The 20,356-nt window shown below is 43.2% G+C and overlaps 1 protein-coding gene across 1 annotated transcript; it reads left to right on the top strand.

Annotated features, from left to right (window-relative positions):
* Nucleotides 1-1,934: 1,934 nt before the first annotated feature.
* On the top strand, nucleotides 1,935-11,041 carry Cgas (cyclic GMP-AMP synthase). Its single transcript, XM_051140135.1, has 5 exons — nucleotides 1,935-2,667; nucleotides 6,357-6,576; nucleotides 8,609-8,851; nucleotides 9,452-9,554; nucleotides 10,681-11,041. The coding sequence occupies exons 1-5, from the start codon at nucleotides 2,083-2,085 to the stop codon at nucleotides 11,021-11,023; spliced, it is 1,494 nt and encodes a 497-aa protein (XP_050996092.1). The 5' UTR covers nucleotides 1,935-2,082; the 3' UTR covers nucleotides 11,024-11,041.
* The last annotated feature ends 9,315 nt before the right edge of the window (nucleotides 11,042-20,356 follow it).

Raw genomic sequence — 20,356 nt, 5'->3', positions numbered from 1 at the left:
CGTCTTAGGACCTTTTTCTGAGAGGTTGATTGACTAAGGCAAACCCGTGTTCTGGTCCTCAAGTTCAAGTCCATCTGGGTCTGCACACCAATACCTTGTTCCCCGAAACCAAACCTCTGTTATTTATAGACACCTCAAATGCTTTTTGGTTTTGTTTTGTTTTCCTTTTTTCGAGACAAGGTTTCTCTGTGTAACAGCTCTAGCTGTCCTGGAACTCGCTCTGTAGACCAGGCTGGCCTCGAACTCACAGATATCCACCTGCCTCTGCCTCCCAAGTGCTGGCATTAAAGGTGTCTGCCATGCCGCCCGGCCAACTTAAAACGTTTTAAAAGACATTTGTTTTATGTGTATGATTGTTCAGGCATTCATGGGAAGGAGGGAAGAGAGTTCCAGGGTCGATGGGATGGCATCACACTAATCTTTTTATCCTGGCTATGTGTATACCATAGTCTATGGCACACTTCCCTCCCCCCTTCCTTCCCCTCTCTCCTTCCCTCCCTCCCTTACTCCCTCCCTCCCCCATAAGTTAAACATCACAGTAATCCGTGGACTTACACATTCTGATGTTAGCTGAAAACTGAATGGTGTTCTGGCCTGTGTAAATCTACAGAAAGCAGGTTTTTGTTTTTTGTCACAGGGAGGCAAAAATAAACTTTCAAAGAAGCAGCCACCCTAGACAAGATCGGCTTTAGAAATCACTTTCTGAGCCAGCGCGGTGGTGCACGCCTGTAATTCCAGCACTCAAGAGGCCGAGGCAGGCCTCGTCTACAAAGTGAGTCCAGGACATGCAAGGCCACCCAGAGAAACCCTGTCTCAAAAAACCAGGAGGGGGAAGGAAGAAAAGAAAGAAAGAAAGAAAGAAAGAAAGAAAGAAAGAAAGAAAGAAAAATAGATTGCTTTCTGGGACACTCCTGTTCCATCCGCTGTCAGCCTTAGTCAAAGCCCGACCTTGCTCCTCAACTTGGGAAAAATGTCCAAGCCTACAGAGACTGAGCGATTATGTACTGAGTCCCTGGTTAAAGGATGGGAACAGCTGTCAACTCTCCAAAATTAAGTTCCTTGCCTTCATCCTGCCTTCAGGAAGAATTCCGGCGACCTTGGCGGCATGGTGAAGAAGCTGAACCTCAACTGTGATGGGCAGCTAGATTTCCAGGAGTTTCTCAACCCTATTGGCGTCTTAGCTATAGTATGCCACGAGTCCTTCCTCCAGGCTTCCCAGAAGCGTGTCTAACTCCCTCTACCGTCCACGCCGCACTGAGCCCACCACACCCTCCACAGCAAGCAGCCTGTGCCTGCTAGCAGAAATAAAACAATGGCATTTTGTTAAACGTGATTCCAGCAACCACATGGTAGCTCTCAACCATCTATAACGAGAACTGGTGTACTCTTCTGGCCTGCAGGAATACATGCAGGCAGAATACTGTATACATAATAAATACATCTTTTTAAAAAAAATAAATACATCTTAAAGAAAGAAAGAAAGAAAAAGAAATCGTTTTCTGGAAGTCTGCATTGAAGTGCTTTAGAATCTCAGTTTATGAAAATCACATAAGTACTTAAAACAATTTCCTTAAGATTTTGTGAGCGTTTTAGAAAGCTAGAGAAGTTGAAATACTAATTCTAAACAATCTACCTTGTAAAGGTTCAGTGTATTTCAATTTCTCATTAACAAGAGCAGCAAACTCTTAAAGTTCACAATGAAAATGTTGGTGTGTGTGTGTGTGTTTAAACCAACTTCAAATGTACGAGAGATCGTAGTATCCTCAAATATATCTTGGTAGTAGGCCAGCAAATCTGGCCGTCTACGCTATTATCAGTATTTTCCCTGTTTTTGCCCTTAAGGAGGCATGGGCGGTCTCCCAGCCAGTGGCTCAGCTGGTCCCCGTGGGTGGGAAAGTTGGCATCTCCTGGACCGCCTCTTTCTGGCGCGATCACGTGGGCTCCTGCGCCTGCTCGCGGCGGCAAAGACAGGCAGAGTTCCCGCCGATATTTAAGTTTCGTTTCCAGCGGTTTCTGAGAGTTCCCCTTCCCAGGTCCCTTCCCCGAAGCCAATTCTTGTTTCCCGTGCAGAGGACCATAGATATGGAAGATCTACGAAGAAGGACGTCGGCGCCCCGCGCTAAAAAGCCGGCTGCAAAGCGCGCCACGACCGCGCCTGGCGGGAACCCAGACGCCCTGCCCCACGCGGGAAGCTGCGGCCCGCGAAGGGGGGCGCGATCGCGGCCTGCGGAACTTAATGGGGACCTCACGGAAAAGCCAAGGGCCGGAGCAACCCGAGTGCGTCCGGGAAGGGCGTCTGTGCGCACCAAGGACTCGCAGACCTCCTCCCCGGGCGCGGCAGAAGACGTCGAGCCTCCGGTGGAGCAGCCCGCTGTGCGGGAGCCCGCGGACCCCGAGGTGCCTGGCGTGGCAAAGGCACCAAGCCACAGGAGGGGCGGGCGTTCCACCGCTGGGCAGCCCAGAGCGCCACGGGTGTCGGGGAAGGAGTGGGACAAGAAGCTAAAGGAGGTGCTGGACAAGTTGCGGTTGAAACGCGATGAGATCTCTGTGGCTGCTAAAACTGTGAATAGGGTCGTGGATCACCTGCTACGCAGAATGCAGAAGCGGGAGTCTGAGTTCAAAGGCGTGGAGCAGCTCAACACTGGCAGCTACTATGAGCATGTAAAGGTGAGCTGCAAAGACCTGCTTGCTGGAGGAGGGGCCCCGGGCCCACTCCTCACCTTCGTCCTCGGCTGTTTGTGGTTCCCCACATCCTTGGGGTCACCTACTTCCCTTCTGGAACAACCCGTTCGTCTGTCCTTCCTTCCTTCCTTCCATCCTCCCTCTCCTCTCTTCTCTTTTCCTCTTGTCTTTTTCCTTCTTTCCTCTTTTCTCCCTCTCTCCCTCCATCGCCCCTCCCCTTGGGTGACAGCTTCTTTATTTCATCCAGTGAGCATGCAGCAACCAATATTGATAGCTAGTTTCTCTGAACACTGCTTTGGAGGAATCCTGGACTTCCTCCTGAGGAGTTATCGTAGGAGGATAGACCGAAGGTCACAGTAGAAGGTCTGCACCCAGCATGGATGAGTCACCTTTCTTTTCTTTTATTGTCTTTCTTTTTTTTTTCTTTTTATTCTCTCTCTCTCTCTCTCTCTCTCTCTCTCTCTCTCTCTCTCTCTCTCTCTCTCTCTCTCTCCCCTCTCTTTTGTTTTCTTTTCCAAGATAAGGTTTCCCTGTATAATCCTGGCTGTTCTACACTGGAGTTGTAGACCAGGCTGGCCTCAAACTCAAAACTCACAAAGACCCACCTGCCTCTGCCTCCTAGAATGAGAGTCACCTTTCCTAATCCTTCCCCAACTCTATCCTCTAGATGGAGCCTAGCCCATTCCAGAGACCCTGGGACTACTTGCCATTAGGGCAGAATTGGATACAACTAGTTGGAGAGGTGGCTGGGTACTCAGGTGAGGGTCCTGTGACCTTCTCCCACCTCCTTCTCTGAGTGAACATCAACAGTCAGCAAGCCTAGCTCTAATGACCTTTGGAGAACAGGCTCAGCTAAATTCCTGAACATGGTGGCAGGGTGGCTCAGACAACACAAGTGAAGATTGCAAGAAGCAAATAAAAATGTAGTGGTTCTATCCAAATAATGTGGTGAACCACTAATCCCATCAGGGAGGCAGAGGTGGAATCTCTGTGAGTTCGAGGCCAGCTTGGTCTACATAGAGAGTCCCAGGACAGCCAGGGTGCTAAAGAGACCCTGTCTCTAAACAAAAACAAAACAACAACAAGAACAAAAAAATAAATAAAAATAAAAGGAACAAACTACAGCAAGTTACAACATGATGGATTGTAAAAGCAAACTAATGCATGCAGCCACTGCAATAAGGCAAGAGAAAGAAAGCGAACGAGTAAGATTGGCAAAGGGACACAAAACTATTATGTACAGATGACACAATTATGTATAAGTATTAAAATAATCAGTGAACTAGCAAGATTAGTAGATACAAAACCCAATCAACTAAAACCAGCTATTTCAATGTGTTAGCAAGACCAGTGCAAATGAAATAAAAACCAAATAAGGGGCAAGAGAGATAACTCAGAGGTTAAGAGCATTGGCTGCTCTTCCAGAGGACCAGGATTTACTTCCCGGCACCCACATGGTAGTTCAAAACCATTTCTAACTCCAGTTCCAGGGGATCTGACACTTGCTTCTGATTTGCACAGGCACCACAGGCACCACACGCATACATGGTATAAGGACATACATGTAAGCAAATCACTGATATAAATAAATAAATAATTTTTTAAAAGCCCAGCTCACACTGATGAATGTTGTGTGGTATTTTTATTTTATTTTATTTCTTTATTTTATTTCTTTATATCATTTTGTTTTATGACAGGGTCTCATGTGTCCCAGGCTGGCCTCTAACTCACTGTGGAGCCTGACTTTTCCTCCCTGGGCAGGAGTTTTGCCATCGTCATACCTAGTTTATACAGTGCTGGGCACTGGACCGAGGTTTCAGTCATACGAAGCAAAGTAGTTACCAACCGAACCCTCTTCGTAGCTCTCTGGTGTTAAATATAGGAAAGGTGTTTATCGTGACTGCTATGACTGTTGTTGGGAACATCAAAATGGATGTTATTGTTTTGTTTTTAGATAGGATTACACTGTGTAGCCCAGGCTGGTCTGTCAAACTTGTATTTAGATAGGATTATACTGTGTAGCCCAGGCTGGCCTGTCAAACTTGTATTCTCTTATCTTAGTTGTGTAAGGGCTAGGGTTACAAGTGAGTGTTACCTCAACACATTTCTGTCACCTCTGTATCAGGAATGTGTATTTTGTGTTATAAGATGTAACATTGCAAGGTCTCTAATTTTTTTTTGTTGTTGTTGTTTGACACAGAGTTTCTCTGTGTGGCCTTGATTGTCCTGGACGTGCTTTGTAGACCAGGCTGGCCTTGAACCCACGGCAGCCCACTTGCCTCTGTCTCCTGGGTGCTGGGATTAAAGGTGTGCACCACTATTCCCAACTAAGGTCTCTAATTTTATTTATAAAACAAAACAAAAACTCCAACCTCCCCCCCAAAAAAACACCTCATTTTTGGTGACTGTCTTTGTTTTTTGAGATAGAGTCTTACTATGTAGCTCTGGCTGAATGAATTTACTAGGTAGACCAGGCTGGCCTCAGCTCATAGAGCTCTATTTGTTTCTGTCTCCTGAGTGCTAGAGTTAACCCCTAGTTCTGGGATTTTTGTTTTGTTTTGCTTGTTTTTGGTTTTTTGAGACAGGGTTTCTTAGTGTAGTCTCAGCTGTCCTGGACTTGCTTTGTAGACCATGCTGGCCTCGAACTCACAGAGGCCCACCTGCCTCTACTTCCTAAGTGCTGGGATTAAAGGCATGCGCCACCACTACTCGGCTAGTTCTAGGATTTTTGATATGTAATTTTTATGTGAACCGCTCCCCTCCCCCCCCTCCATGTTGGAACACTTTTCCAGAAAAGCAGTACAAACTAGTTTTGGTTATTTTTTTGTGTTTTGTTTTTTTGAGACAGGGTTTCTCTGTGTATCCTTGACTGTCCTGGACTCACTTTGTAGATCAGGCTGGCCTCGAACTCACAGTAATCCACCTGCCTCTGCTTCCTAAGTGCTGGGATTAAAGGTGTGTGCCACCACTGCCTGGCTACTAGAGTTATTTTTGTGGAAAGATTTTTATTTTATTTAAAAATATTTACTTATATATGTCATTTATGTACATGTATGAGTTTATAGGCACCCTGTGTACAGGAACCCATGCAGGCCAGAAGAGGGTGTCATGTCACCTGGCACTTTAGTTACAGGTGGCTGTGAACTGCCTGATGTGGGTAGTGGGCTATGTTGTGCATTCCAGGACAGCCTGGGCTACAGAGTAAGACCCTGTTTTTAAAGCAAACAAATCACACACGATTCCTTGTGCTAGAAAGAAAGAAAGGAAGGAAGAAAATTGAGAGAATCTCCAAGCAAAAACCAATAATGTGGTATATGGTAACAGGCACTTGCCATTCTCTGGTGTCGTGGTCCTGCTCTGAGAGGAAATACATATTGGGGAATTACTTTTCTTTCTTTCTTTTTAAAAATTTTATTTATGTATGGGTGTTCTGTGTGCATATATGGTCCATTATAGATTGTTGTGACCACCATGTGGTTGCTGGGAATTGAACTTAGGATCTCTGAAAGAGCAGATAGTGCTCTTAACCGCTGAGCTATCCATCTCTCCAGCTCTGGGGGAATTGCTTTTCAATGTGTCCTGTCAAGCAAAAATTTCAAAGGGGTTGGGGGAGAGCAATTGTTTGGAAAGATTTTACAAGGAAATATTTCCATGTCATTTTTACTATTCCTTAGATTTCTGCTCCTAATGAATTTGATGTTATGTTTAAGCTGGAAGTTCCCAGAATTCACCTGCAAGAATATGATGACACTGGTGCTTTTTATTTTGTGAAGTTCAAACGAATTCCGCGAGGAAATCCTCTGAGTCATTTTTTAGAAGGGGACATATTATCAGCTACCAAGATGCTGTCAAAGTTTAGGGAAATCATTAAAGAAGTCGTCAAAGAAATCACAGGTGAGATTTTGGGTTTCGATTCTTGCAGATCTGATCTTCCTGCTCATATACATTCCTCTCCTGAACTCCGACTTTCTGTCCTTCTCCCCAGCACCCCCCCATGTGTGTACCCCATCATCTCCTTCCCCAGCTTCACTCTCCCCCTCTCTTTGGGCACTCCCAGAAGTCTTTTCTTGGAGCAGTCTACTGCCACCTCCCAGAGCTCCCTGAACTGACCACTCTACCTGACACGGTAGGTCTGTCTGCACATGCGCATCTACAGCTCCCGTTAGCTCTCTGTCCGTCCATCCATCTTTTGAAACATGGTCTCACTATGTAACCCTGGCTGACCTACGTATTACCAGGTCACTATGTAGACCATGTTGACCTTGAACTTACAGAAATCTGCCTGCCTCTGCCTCCTGAATGCTGACGTCAAAACTTTACACCACCTCACCCAGCAAGCTCATGCTGAATTTCCGTTTTGGCACAGTCTTCAACATCAGTCATTTTATAGGACAGACCCGTAGAATCAGATCTAAGGCATCTGCCTTCCCTCCTTAGCTCACAGACTTAGTGCCTGTCCCAGTTCTGTTGATTTGAAACTATTTGTGTGATGGTTTCCTTAGAGATAGAGTATCAATATATTACCTGGTCTGGGTCTGAATACATTTTTTTGGGTGGCACTAGGGGTTGAACTCAAAATCCTGTGTATATTGGATAAGCCTTCCCCCGAGACCCGATTTGAACCTCTGTAATTGCTCTTACTGTCACTGCTGCTGCTGTTTCTCGATACTTGCTGCCTCCATGCTGGGCTGTAGCTGTGGTCTATTTTTCTTTCATCCCTGGTGCTGTGTGGCTTCTTTTGCAGGCTTCTCTCAAAAGTACCACTTAAGATTCTAAATGAAAATTTAATTACAGCACTTCCATAGTAACAATTTTGGAATGTCGGTTTCTTTTGAAAACACAGAAATATTATAATAATGCGCTTATTTTAATCCCATGTGTAGGGATATGGGGCTGCTTCAGACTGTCCAGAGCGGCTGACTGTGATTTGCCTCGTGCTCTAGCTGAGGCAGGTTTTTGCCAGTTGCAGACAGTTTCTGTGATGTTTGAAATTCTGGGACTTTGCAGAAGGTATATAAATACTAGAGCCCCGTAGGGGTGTTTGGTTGTTGGGGGGTGCTTGGTTTTGGTTTGGTAGCAGTTATACTCTACTATAGTTATTTTTATAAAAAACGTGTTTGTTTTTCAGCTTCTTATCCCAACTATCAACCAAATAATTGAGGCTCTATTATATTTTTTTAAATAAGCTTCATAACACAATAACCGAGCAGTTATTACTCTATTCTGAACCCTCTAAGCTAGTCTATCTTCCTAAAGCGTCAATCCCAGTAATGCTTGCATTGTATAGCTTTTCTGCTCCAGCTCCTCTCTGCTGAACTCTCCTAGACCTCTGCTTGTGGCTGAATCCCCTATTTCCTCCTCTAACTCCTCCTCCCCTGGCTACAAGGAAGTCCATCCTTAGTCTCTCCCCTGATCAGTGATTGGCTCTAAGCTGCTTTATTGGCATATCAGAGGACAATTGGGGAGCAGAGTTTACACACTGACACAGAAGATTCTCAGAACAAGGACTGCAACCAGAGTGCTCAAAGGAAATTGAGATTCAGGTATCTCTCTGTCTCTCTTTCTTTCCTTCCCTCCCTCCTCTCTCCTCTTTATTCTTCTTTTTCTCCTTTCTAGTGATAAGGGGGTGAAACCAGAAAGACAGAGGGTGGGAAAAGAAGAACCCACAAAGATGCAAAGACCAGCTACGCACTCCCAAACCCAAAGCCTTTAGGAATGTTTCCTCACAGGTCACACACAGAATCATCACGGTGTCTCCACATAGCAACTTGGTTACATGGGAAAACACTGCCTCATGGGGTGTCGTTCTATATTGGGGCTGTGAGTTAGGGCTCAGGGTATAGATTTAAGATCATGGTTCTGTTACTTTGTCATATTTCAAGAGAAAACTGATCAACCCTTTCTCTGCTTCAATATGTGTACACAGATACAGATGTCAGTGTGGAGGAAGAAAAACCAGGAAGCCCTGCGGTAACCCTTCTTATCAGGAATCCCGAAGAAATATCTGTGGATATAATTCTGGCTTTGGAATCAAAAGGCAGCTGGCCTATTTGTACCAAAGAAGGACTACCCATCCAAAGCTGGCTTGGCACAAAAGTTAGGACCCAGCTAAGACTACAGCCGTTTTATCTTGTACCGAAGAATGCAAAACATGGCGATGGTTTTCAAGGTTTGTTACATGTAAAGATTAATGGGAAGGATGTAAAAGGCTCATTAGTGTTAATCCGCCAGGATAGTAAAGACCAAGAGTCCACTAACGTGCTGGCATTATGAGAGCCATCGGGTTAAACAGGCCACAGAATGAGTGTAGCCAGCTCGAATTGAGAAACGTGTGGCTGTTGTACTTGAGAGGGAGCAGGCAGAGGCAGGGGGAACAGGAGTTTTCAGGTCATCTCAGCTACATGGTGAGTTGCAGGCCAAGCTGGGCTATATGAGACCCTGTCTCAAAATAATTCTCAAACCACAGCAACAGTAATCGCTTCACTTTCAAATGTCTAAAGGTCTGTGTATTTAAACTGTGATCCTTTTTAAGTACTGCCTTGGATTCAGACTGTTGTGGCTGTGCACCTCGGGGCTTCCTTAGCCCTGCAGTGTGACCTTGTGCTAGTGTTGACGCCTCTTTAAACTTGTGTGGCAGCAGCTTATCTGTCCTTTGCTTACATTGCTTCAGGATGATTATTTTAGTGTAGCATCTAAATGTAGCCATTGTGTTGTTCACACGTGGCTGCCCTTTGTAAAATAGCTTTCTGTTTTTCTTTCTGAAATTAAGGACAGACCTGGCGCCTCTCTTTCTCTCACACTGAAAAATTCATTTTGAAGAATCATGGGAGTGAGAAAACATGCTGTGAATCTGCTGGAGTGAAATGTTGCAGGTAATGTCCTCTTTTTTTAGATGCCAAATTACCTATGTTTTAACATTAAGTGCTTTCTTGGAGCCATAGCTCAGATGTGAGGATGATTATCACAAGGTTGGGTTGAGGGAAAGGTGGTGCTGAGATGACCTTGTGTAGCCAGCAAGAAGAGGAGAGAGGGAGGAACGGAACAAGGCAGAGAAGGAATATCAATATATATATACATACACACATATACATATATACCCCACAGAGAATATTTATAATATATACATATATATACACATATATACACACATATATGTGTATATACACAGTATTTGTACTATAAACCTTTTGGGGGTGTGGGCTAGAATCTCCCTGTAGATCCCAGGCTGGCCTTGAATTTACTCTGTAGCCAGTGTTGATCTTGAACTCACTGTCATCTTCCTGCCTCAGTCTCCCAAGAGCTGGGGTTATAAGCACACACTCTACACCTGGCTGATTGAGTGTGCTATTGTCATGAAAGACGAAGAGGCTGAGGAATGACTTATTGGCTAGTGGAGGCTGCTTTGGATGGAGTAGCTGTGTTGCTGTTAGGGACTGGTAGGCCAAACTTGAAATCACACTAAGTGGGTCAGTTTTCTTGTTAGACTATATACTATCAAGAAGTGAGGCTGAGCTGGGCGTTGTGGCACACACCTTTAATCCCAGTACTTTGGAGGCAGAGACAGGCGCATCTCTATGAGTTGGAGGCCAGCCTGGTCTACAAAGCGAGTCAAGGCTACACAGAGAAACCCTGTCTCAAAAAACCAAAAAAAGGAAGTAAAGCTGACCCAGCAATATAGTACACTCAGTAATCCCAGCACTTGAGAGGGGAAGGAGAATCAGAAACTGAAGGCTAGCCTCTGCCACATGATAAGTTTAAGGCCAGCCTGAGCTATATGAGACCCTGTCTTAAAAAAAAAAAATTGGAAACAAAAAACAAAGTATGTTTTAAAAAGAAAAAAGACAGACAAAGCAGTGCACTTTAATTTCAGCACTTGTATGCAGGAGGCAGAGTCAGGTGCACCTCAGTCCGGAAATCGAGGGTAACATAGAGAGACCTTGTCTCAAAGAAACAGGTTGTAAATAAGTAAAAATGAATATCTTCTTTTTTCCTTAACAGGAAAGACTGTTTAAAACTAACAAAATACCTTTTAGAGCAGTTGAAAAAAGAATATGAAGAACTAGAACCGTTCTGCTCGTATCATGTGAAAACCGCCATGTTCCACATGTGGACCCAGGAGCCACAGGACAGTCAGTGGGACTCCAAGAACATAAATTCCTGCTTTGATAATTTTTTGATGTTCTTTGTTGAGTGCCTCAGGACAGAGAATCTGGTCCATTTTTTTATTCCAAAGTTCAATCTGTTCTCTCAAGAATTAATTGACCAAAATAGTAAAGACTTTCTGTTAATGAAAATTGAATATGAAAGAAACAATAGATTTCCCATTTTTGACAAGTTTTAAAATCATAGGTTTGTGTATAAAGTTGTGTATGTGTTATAATGTGCTCCTGTGGGTGTGCACTTAGGCCAGAGGTTGGTGTCCCTCAATTACACTTTGTTGTTGTTGTTGTCGTCACAGTTGTTTTAAGACAGGGTTTCTCTTAGCTGTCCTAGAACTCCCTCTATAGACCAGGCTGGTCTTGAACTAAGACTCCGCCTGCCTCTGCCTTCCTGAGTGCTGAGACTACAGGTGTGCACCACCACCCCTGACTTCACACTTGACATTTGGAGACAGGGCCTGCCTCTGAACCCAGAGCTCATGGAGGTGTCCAGGCTGAGTAGCCAGTGAGCTCCTGGGATCCACCTGTCTCTGCTTCCCCAGCCCTGGGGCGACAGGTGAACATCACCTCTTTACTTTTACAGTGTTGCTGGAGATTTGAACTCAGGTCCTCATGCTTGCAAAGCAAATACTGTCGTGACTCAGCCATGTATCTATCCAGCCTGAAATGGTCTTTTGGAATGAAATTGGGTATTAGGTTAAGGTGACTTAAGTTCACTGTGATGCTGCATGCTTGTAGTGCTAGCACTTGGGAAGGGGAGGCAGAAGAAGAGTTCACTGTGGTTCTTGGCTGTATTTCTAGTTCAAGGATAGCCCGGGATACATGAAACCTGCTGAAGATGAAGTACAAAGGGGCTAGAGAGATGTCTCAGGGTTAAGGATACTTACTGCAGTTTCAGAGGACCTGGGTTGGATCCTAGCATCCAATGACAGGCCACAGGTATACCTCAAGTTCCAGGGAATCTAGTTTTACCACTGTAGGATCCTGCCTGCACATGGCATGCATGTGCGCACGCGCGCGCGCACACACACACATACACACACACACACACAATTTTTTAAGAGCTCAAAAAGAAAATGATACTATGATATAAACCCATGATATGTTAAGTGTGTTGGCATTTTCCTGGCACTTGAGAAGCTGGGGTGTGAGAGTTGCCGTGAATACAAAGTCAGCCTGGGCTACAGAATAAGATTTTGTCTTAAAAAAAAAAAAAAAAAAAATCAAAAGTCAGCAGCAGTCCCTATGGGTCACCATGAGGTTCGGCCTGGGTTTGCTCACCTGTCCTGACTCAGAAATGTGTATTTTCTTTTCTTTCTTCTTTATGGTGCTGGTGAGAACCTAACGAGGCTGTTTCTCGCATGTTGTTCTGTCTTGCTCTTTCTCTTGAAGTTCCCCTTAGCCCTACGCCACATACACTATATGGCTGTTTGTCAATCATGTGGCTGATAGCCTCTTTGAATACAAAACAAAACCCCACAAAATGTGATTATAATAATTCAAATGTTCAGTGACTAAAATAGAATTTGGTACTGTTTCTCATAATTCACTTAAATATAAGGATTATAATAAAAATGCTAAAAATAAAAATGAAAACCTTACGTTATTGGAAAGGGAAAACAAATATATGCTTTTTCCCAATTAAATGTCTAAGTACTTAGTGTCATTTCTCACTTAGTGTAAGTGTGCAGAAGGTTGAGAGACCTTATTAGAAATGGCTGACTTAAGCTGGGCGTGGTGGCACACACCTTTAATCTCAGCACGCAGGAGGCAGAGGCAGGCAGATCTCTGAGTTCGAGGCTAGCCTGGTCCACTACACAGAGAAACCTTGTCTCGAAAAACAAAAACAAACAGGGCTGGAGAGATGGCTCAGAGGTTAAGAACACTGTCTGTTCTTCCAAAGGTCCTGAGTTCAATTCCCAGCAACCACATGGTGGTTCATAACCATCTATAATGCAATCTGGGCCCTCTTCTGGTATGAGTACTGTATAAATAATAAATAAATCTTTAAAAAAAAAACCAAAAACAAACAAACAAACAAAAAAAACAAGAAAAGGGTGATTATTTAGATTTTGTTCAAGCATAAGACATAGATGGACCCAGTGCCTGCTCCTGTGTCCCCAGGTAGGAAAGGGAAGGAAAATTAAGTTCTGCATCATCTCTACTTCAGGTACTTGTTCATGTGTGGATAAGCATGTAACTTATTTTTTATTTATTTTTATGTTTGTATGTGATTTTACAAACACGGTGGTACCTAACACAGAGGAATGGGTGTGGGACAGAGGATGGCTCTCCTCTGCATCCAGGCAGCATCCTCAGTGACAGCTGATGCTCATTAGCTCTTTGTGCAAGTGTTGTTGCAGGAGCAGCTTTCCTATTGCTCTGTATGGTTAGTTCCCTGTGTAACAATGTCTACCATGGGGTTGTCTTCACTTTTTTTGGTATCATTGAATAAAAAAGATTTAAGAGTTTTAATGTAGTTGAATTTATCTGTCTCTGACTCTGTGCCCTGAACTTCACATCCACTGGGTTTGAACATCAAAGAAAAAGTGACAACATGAGGAGAAAGTTGAGGACAAGTCACAAGTAGAATGCCAGACACCCCACTGAAAAAATCCAAGCTTTATTTAACGTCTTCAGATGTGTCCTTTCCCCCCAAATAGTACACACACCATGGATTAGGTTCCTAGCATGTAAATAAAGTAAAAAGAAAATTACAAGCCCTGAATTTCAGTTCCTCTTGCCTCAGCCTCATCCGTATCTGGGATTATAGCCATACACTGCCAGACTCGGCTCTCATTGCTCTTTGAGTTCAGCTCCTGCGTAGACTTTGGACATCTGTTTTGTTACTATTCTGATGGCTTTAAAAAACAGACTTGAAGGAACTCTATTGAGATATAATGCATTCACCACAGTTTGAAGTGTACAGTTCAATGGTGAACCTGGGGCCTCTGCAAAAACAGCCAGTTTTGTTTTGTTTTTTGTTTTTCAAGATTTTTGAAATTTATTATGGATACACTGTTCTTCCTGCATGTACACCTCAGGCCAGGAGAGGGCATCAGGTCTCATACATGTGCTTGCTGGGAATTGAACTCCTGACCTCTGGATGAGCAACCAGTGCTCTTAACCTCTGAGCCATCTCTCCAGCCCTGGCCAGTGCTCTTAATCCCTGAGCCATCTTCCATTCCCAGCAAGTACTTCTGACTACAAAGCCAGTCAAAGACAGTTTTGTTTTTTGTTTTTTCCTCCCACAAATTGGGATAGAACCTAGGACCCCACATATGCTGTCAAGTACACTTAAACCTTTTGTTTGTTTGTTTGTTTTTGGTTTTTCAAGACAGCATTTCTCTGTGCACCCTTGGCTGTCCTGGACTCACTTTGTAGACCAGGCTGGCTTTGAACATACAGAGATCCACCTGCTTCTGTCTCCTGAGTGCTAGGATTACAGGTGTGTGCCACCATATCTAGCTTATTGTATAGTCCACCACTTCTTCTTTTCTTCTTCTTCTTCTCCTTCTCCTTCTCCTTCTCCTTCTCCTTCTCCTTCTTCTTCTTCTTCTTCTTCTTCTTCTTCTTCTTCTTCTTCTTCTTCTCCTTCTCCTTCTCCTTCTCCTTCTCCTTCTCCTTCTTTCCTGAGACAGGGTTTCTCTGTGTAGCCTTGGCTGTCCTGGACTCACTCTGCAGGCCAGGCTGGCCTTGAACTCAGTGATGTACCTGCTTCTGCCTCCCAAGTGCTGGTATGAAAGGTGTGTGCCACCATACCTGGTCTGCATGTTTCTGTCTCTTGAGTTGTGATGTAATTCTAGAATTTAGAAAACAACTAATTTATAAAGATCACCTTTCTCTGCTTGGATTAAAGCCAGGGCTAGTACTGCCCTGCTTAAAAATTTTATTTTTTTAGTTTTTTTACATATACACTTATATTATTACGCCTATATAAAATAAACCACATACAGCAAAAGAACCACAGAACATTCTGGAATTATATTCATGTTATATTCATAGTGTTTTGGCTGTTTGTATTTGGCAACCTTGAAGAAAACATTTTCCTATCTCAACGAGTCTAAAATTCTGAATGTAACTTAATATCTATAATATTGCATCTCTATCAACTTAAAACATCTATCCAGACCTAAAGACATCTTATTCCCTAAACACCTAGGCTTAATTGTGAAACTCAACTATCTGGTTTTCAACCCCATCAGAGACTTGAGAAGGAGTAAAATTAATTACCTAAGTAAACAGGAAATTATCCCAGCCATTAGAAATTTAGAAAACAAGTTTTAACTGTAGTAGCCCTTTAAATTTGCTTGAAATATTTTAAATCTCTTAAATGTTTTTTAATCCCAAACAAAAATATCCTCTTTTATTTTAGAAGAAACTGTTTAGTCTTTAATTAGTTTGGGCTGAATATTCAAGCTATCTGATGAAGTATTGCCTCATTTTATTCAGGTCTCTCCTTCAGAATCTAATTTTTCTCAGTTTTGATGGTATCCACAGCTTTTCTTCTCCTGTGGAAACAAAGGCAAAGCCTCTTCCCCAAGATAACACACATCCTGGTTTCCATTCTGAGGTCAGCACATCTTTAAAATATACAGACTGATTTAATTCAGCAGTTTCTCCCTTATGATCCACTGTATCTCTCCACCTGTTGTTCCTTTTTCATTAACGTATTTAAAATTGTAGTAAAGCCTGTGTAATCTATCTCTGGGGGTCTTTATTATCCCTTTCTGTTTATTCTTTTTAAAACAATGTATTTGCCTTGGTGTTTTGCCTGCATGTATGTCTGTGAGAGGGTGTCAGATTCTCTGGAACTGGAGTTACAGTTGTGAGCTGCTATGTGGGTGGCAGGAAGTGAACTTAGGACCTCTGGAAGAGCAGGAAGTGCTCTTAACCACTGAGCCATGTCTCCAGTCCCCACTTCTGTTTATTAAGCTTATCTTTTAAGTTGTGATTAGATCTTTCTGTAGCTGCTTGTCCTTTAGGATATTTTTGGTACACCTATAATATGCTTTATATTGTAATATGCAAAAAAATAGTGCTTTATTAGCCACTGGTTTTGTTAGGTACTAGCTTAGTTAATCAAGGGTGTTTTCTAAGTTATTCAGTCATTCTATACCTAGAAACAAGCATAGTCTTCAAAAACCTGAAATCTACAAAATATGACATTAAAGATGTTTTATTAATTTGAGAATTTTTTGATGAGACATGTCAGCTCTTGGCAGAAACCTCTTTCAACTTCAATGATAATGATCATCATCAAAAAATTCTCCTTTAGAAGATGGCTTCATACGTGTTCAGCTAGCCATTGGGCGAGAAAATGTCCTTGTTTCTCTACAGACTTCTGCATAAAATGGACAAACTGAACATAGCAAAGTCAACTGCCGAGCTTTGCAAGGACGAGGTAGGCAAGTCCTTCATACTACCTGCCTCACAGAAAAGCCTGTCAGATATTCTGAGCCAGAAGGCTGAAGATGATGCTCGAACATTATAGAGAAATCTGGGGTGACTGTCCTGGCTGCAGCACTCTGTCATTTCTATACATTTGGAAGCTGCTTGCTCTGCACTTACTGTTTATTGAAATAATATTTATATTTCTCAGGTCTCTGATGGGGTTGAAGACTATATAGTTAGTCTTACAATTAAGCTAACGTTGTTCAGGAGTTAAGAAGATGTTTTAGGTCTAATAAAATGTTTTTAATTGGTAACACAAGTTTTGATATAAAATGATTTATGTACAGAACTTTGGACCCACCAAGATAGGAGACTGTAGAATATTTTCTGCAAGGTTGCCAAATACTAATGAACTGGACATTACAAATGTATTTTTTTTTTTTTTTTTACCAGATAGTATATAGTTTACTGACGTTAAAGAAGCCTTTTATTAAGACAAAAGGGGGAAATGTCACAGGATATTTGATCCCATTGTGAAACCCTGAGATTGGGAACTGTAAAAACCTGTCTTTTGTTTGGTGTGGTTCAGCCCTAACACACACCTTAAATCAAGTTTCCTGTTTATTGTAAACAGGTGATTGTGGTGTGGCCCAACCCTGGCACACACCTTTAATCCAAGTGCTATCTGTACACAAGGATTTAGTAAACTTAACCCTAGGTCAAGAAGTAGAGCAAGAAACCAGCTGACAGGGATTAAGTAGAAAGGAGGGGCTTTGAGTTGAAGGGTATTAAGACAGCTTGGAGAAGAAGGAGCTCTTCAACTATTTAGCTCTTTGGCTCTGGGGCTTTTGGCTTTCTCTTCCTGGGCTGTTGGCTGAGCTAGCAAGCTTTTGGCCTTAGGCTTTTAGCCTTTTCCTTCTGGGATGTGAGCTGAGTAGGAAGCTGTCAGCTGGGTGCTTTTTCTGCCTCTGTGCTAGCAAGTTTTCACCCCAGCATCTGGTTCCTGAGTCTTCACTGATAAAATTGAATGGTTGGGATTTACTTTCTTTAAAACAATAGGGTTTCTCTATATAACTTTGGCTATACTGGACTCTCTAGACTAGGATGGCCTTGAACTCACAGAGATCCTTTTACCTCTGCCTCCCCCTTGCTGCGATTAAAGGTATGCACCACAATGACCGGGCTGTTTTGTTTTTTAAGGAAAGTTGACCTAGGGGTTAGTAGAGCTCTGACTGTTCTCACATCATCTCAGTACGTGGGTACAGGTTCTAGAAGACAAAGTGCTAGAAGCTACCCAGTGCATGGGTTGTAAATAACAGTTGTCACTCTCAGAGAAGCAAGTCACTGTCCCTACACTCAGCTTTTTATGATTATATACAGTAAGACCACTTACCTGCAGTCTTGCTCTCCATGATTTCTGTTATCAACTGTGGTCCAAAAACATGAAGTGGAAACTCGAAATAAAAAAAAAAATGTATATTTAAAATTGTTAGTTATTTCTGAGTGGCATGCTAGAATCTTGCATCACATTGTCCTGCTCAAACCTTACAAAGGCATGCATTATTCCTTTGTTCACCATATCTATACTGCATATGCTACCCTCCCATTACTTACATAATAGCACCATTAAATTTTTTTACTTTCCTTGTTATGAGTGTTTTTGCCTTAATGTATATATACATGTATACCATATGCATGCCTGTGGAGACCATAAGAGGGTGTCAAGTTCTCTGGAACTGGAATTGCAGTTGGTTGAGCTGCCGTGTCAGTGCTGGGAATGGAACCTGAGCCCTCTGCTAGAGCAACAAATGCTCTAAACTGCTGAGCCAACTCTCCAGCTCCCACTATTGGGCGATTAGTCATTAAATTCTATCATTGCAGTCCTTGTGTTGTTAAACTCCTATGTTTACTTAATAATGGCTAAAATGCAATAGTACCAACACTAGTAATTTGCATACGCCAAAGAGTAAGGTAACAATGCTTTCAAGAGTGTAAAACAGGGCCTGGAGAGATGGCTTGGATGGATAAGAGTACTTGCTGCTCTTCCAGAGGACTCTGGCTCAATTCTTAGCACCCACAATAATCTGTAACTCCAGCCCTATGTCTACCTCCAGTCCCAAGGGATCTGACACCCTCTTTGGCCTCCAAGGGCACTGCAAATACAGGCTATGCAGGCATATATGTCCATACACATAAAATAATTTAAGTGAAATGGTCTGAATAAGGAAAACTAATATCCAAACATTTCTAACATGCACAGTAACAATAGATCTGTAAAATTATGAAGGAAAATGGCCCGTTTTGCTGCAATGACTTAACTGTACATAAGTGCTCAGTTAAGATGGAAAAGGTATTAATTTGTTGGTAGGAAACATGTTTTATTGGAAAAGTGTGTCCCAGGAAGTATTCAGCCCCTATGAAGATTCCAGCAAAGGGGCTCTGAATCAAGCCTGAGTTGTTTAGTGCAGGGTTCATCAGAAAACACTTCTAGAGAGTCTACCACTGGAGAAGCTGCAGACATAGTTCCAGCAGAACTTAAATGACAAAGAAGAAAGCTGGGAATGCAGCACGTGACTGAGCACTTGTCTATCACATGGGAAGCACTAGCTTTGAGCCCTTGCACCCCTGCCACCTCCCCACTAAAATAGGCAATGGTACCTGCAGTAATTGAGATCAAGATCAGCCTAGGGGACAAAGCAGGGCACAGCAAGGTCCTATTCTCAAAAAACCAAACCACCACAACCAACCCAAAAACCCAGGAGGGGCTGGTGTGATGGCTCAACAGATAAAGGCGCTTGCAGTGCCAGCCTGGTCCTGGTGACCTGAGTTCCATCCCTGGAACCCAAAGGAGGAGAGAACTGACTCTGAAGTTGTTCTTTGACCCTCCTCCACATACATGTGTGGAGTGGCACACATGCATGACATACCCAGTCAGGTAATAAAATTTTATTATTTTTATTTGTTTGGCTATTTTGGAGACATGGTTTCTCTGTATAGCCTTGACTGTCCTCGCTTTGTAGACCAGGCTGGCCTCAAACTCAAGATACCCGCCTGCCACTGCCTCCCGAGTGCTAGGATTAACGCGTGCACCACCACGTCCAGCAATAATAAAAATTTAAGAACCTTGCAAACAGAAACCAAAACCAAAACCAAAGAAGGGTGAGGAAAATGGCTCAGTGAACAAGACTTCTGGCTGTGAAAACAAGAGTATTCGCATAGAAGCTGGGCATGATTGCACATGCTCATAACCTGGGTTGGGGATGGAGACGCTGACCAGCCAGTCTAGTCAAAACAATGACCTTTAAGTTTAGTGAGACACCCTGCTTCCAAAAATAGGCTAAGGGGGGCTGGAGAGATGGCTCAGTGATTAAGAGCACTGGCTGTTCTTCCAGAGGACCCAGGTTCAATTCCCCAATGGCAGCTCACAACTGTTAATTCCAGTTCCCAGGGATCCAACATCCTCACACAGACAGACATACCAATGCACATCAAACAAACGAGGGGGTTCTAGAGGATGATTCCCAGTGCCCTCCTTTGGCTTCCACAAGCACATGCACCCAAATACACATGTGCACACCTATTGAAAATCTTGTGCTGTGCCTCAGTTCCTTTTTCTGTTGCTGTGATGAAATGTTTTGGGTTTACTTTGTCTCATAGTTCCAAGGATATTGTTCATCATGGCTGGGACTTCCTTGCAGGCATATGAAGCAGCTGGTCACATTGTATTTGTGGTTGAGACAGACAGCAACATTCATGCTCAGCTAACTTCCTCTTTATGCAGCCCAGGACCCTAGGGACAGGGCTGCCCTCCTTTAGGCTGGGATTTCCCACCTCAGAAACCATAATTAAAAGAATTCCTCAAAGACCTGGTCAGAGATTAACCAATCTAAATGATCCGTCATGGTTGTAACTGGAGGCTTGCCTCCTAGTGAGGCACATTTGGTCAAGCTGTCAACACTACCCACCACAGTGCCTGTAACCGTATCACAGGTATGTAGGCATGGCAACAGCAGCACACATTTGGTCCAGCACTACTCAGTTTCAAGCATCCACTGGGAGCCTTTGAATGCACTCCCCTCAGATATGGGAATATATCTAGCTGCCACAATTCAAAGGGTACA

This window comes from Acomys russatus, chromosome 32 (assembly GCF_903995435.1).
Source record: "Acomys russatus chromosome 32, mAcoRus1.1, whole genome shotgun sequence".
Lineage (NCBI taxonomy): Eukaryota > Metazoa > Chordata > Mammalia > Rodentia > Muridae > Acomys > Acomys russatus.
This window is presented reverse-complemented; position numbering and strand designations above follow the sequence as displayed.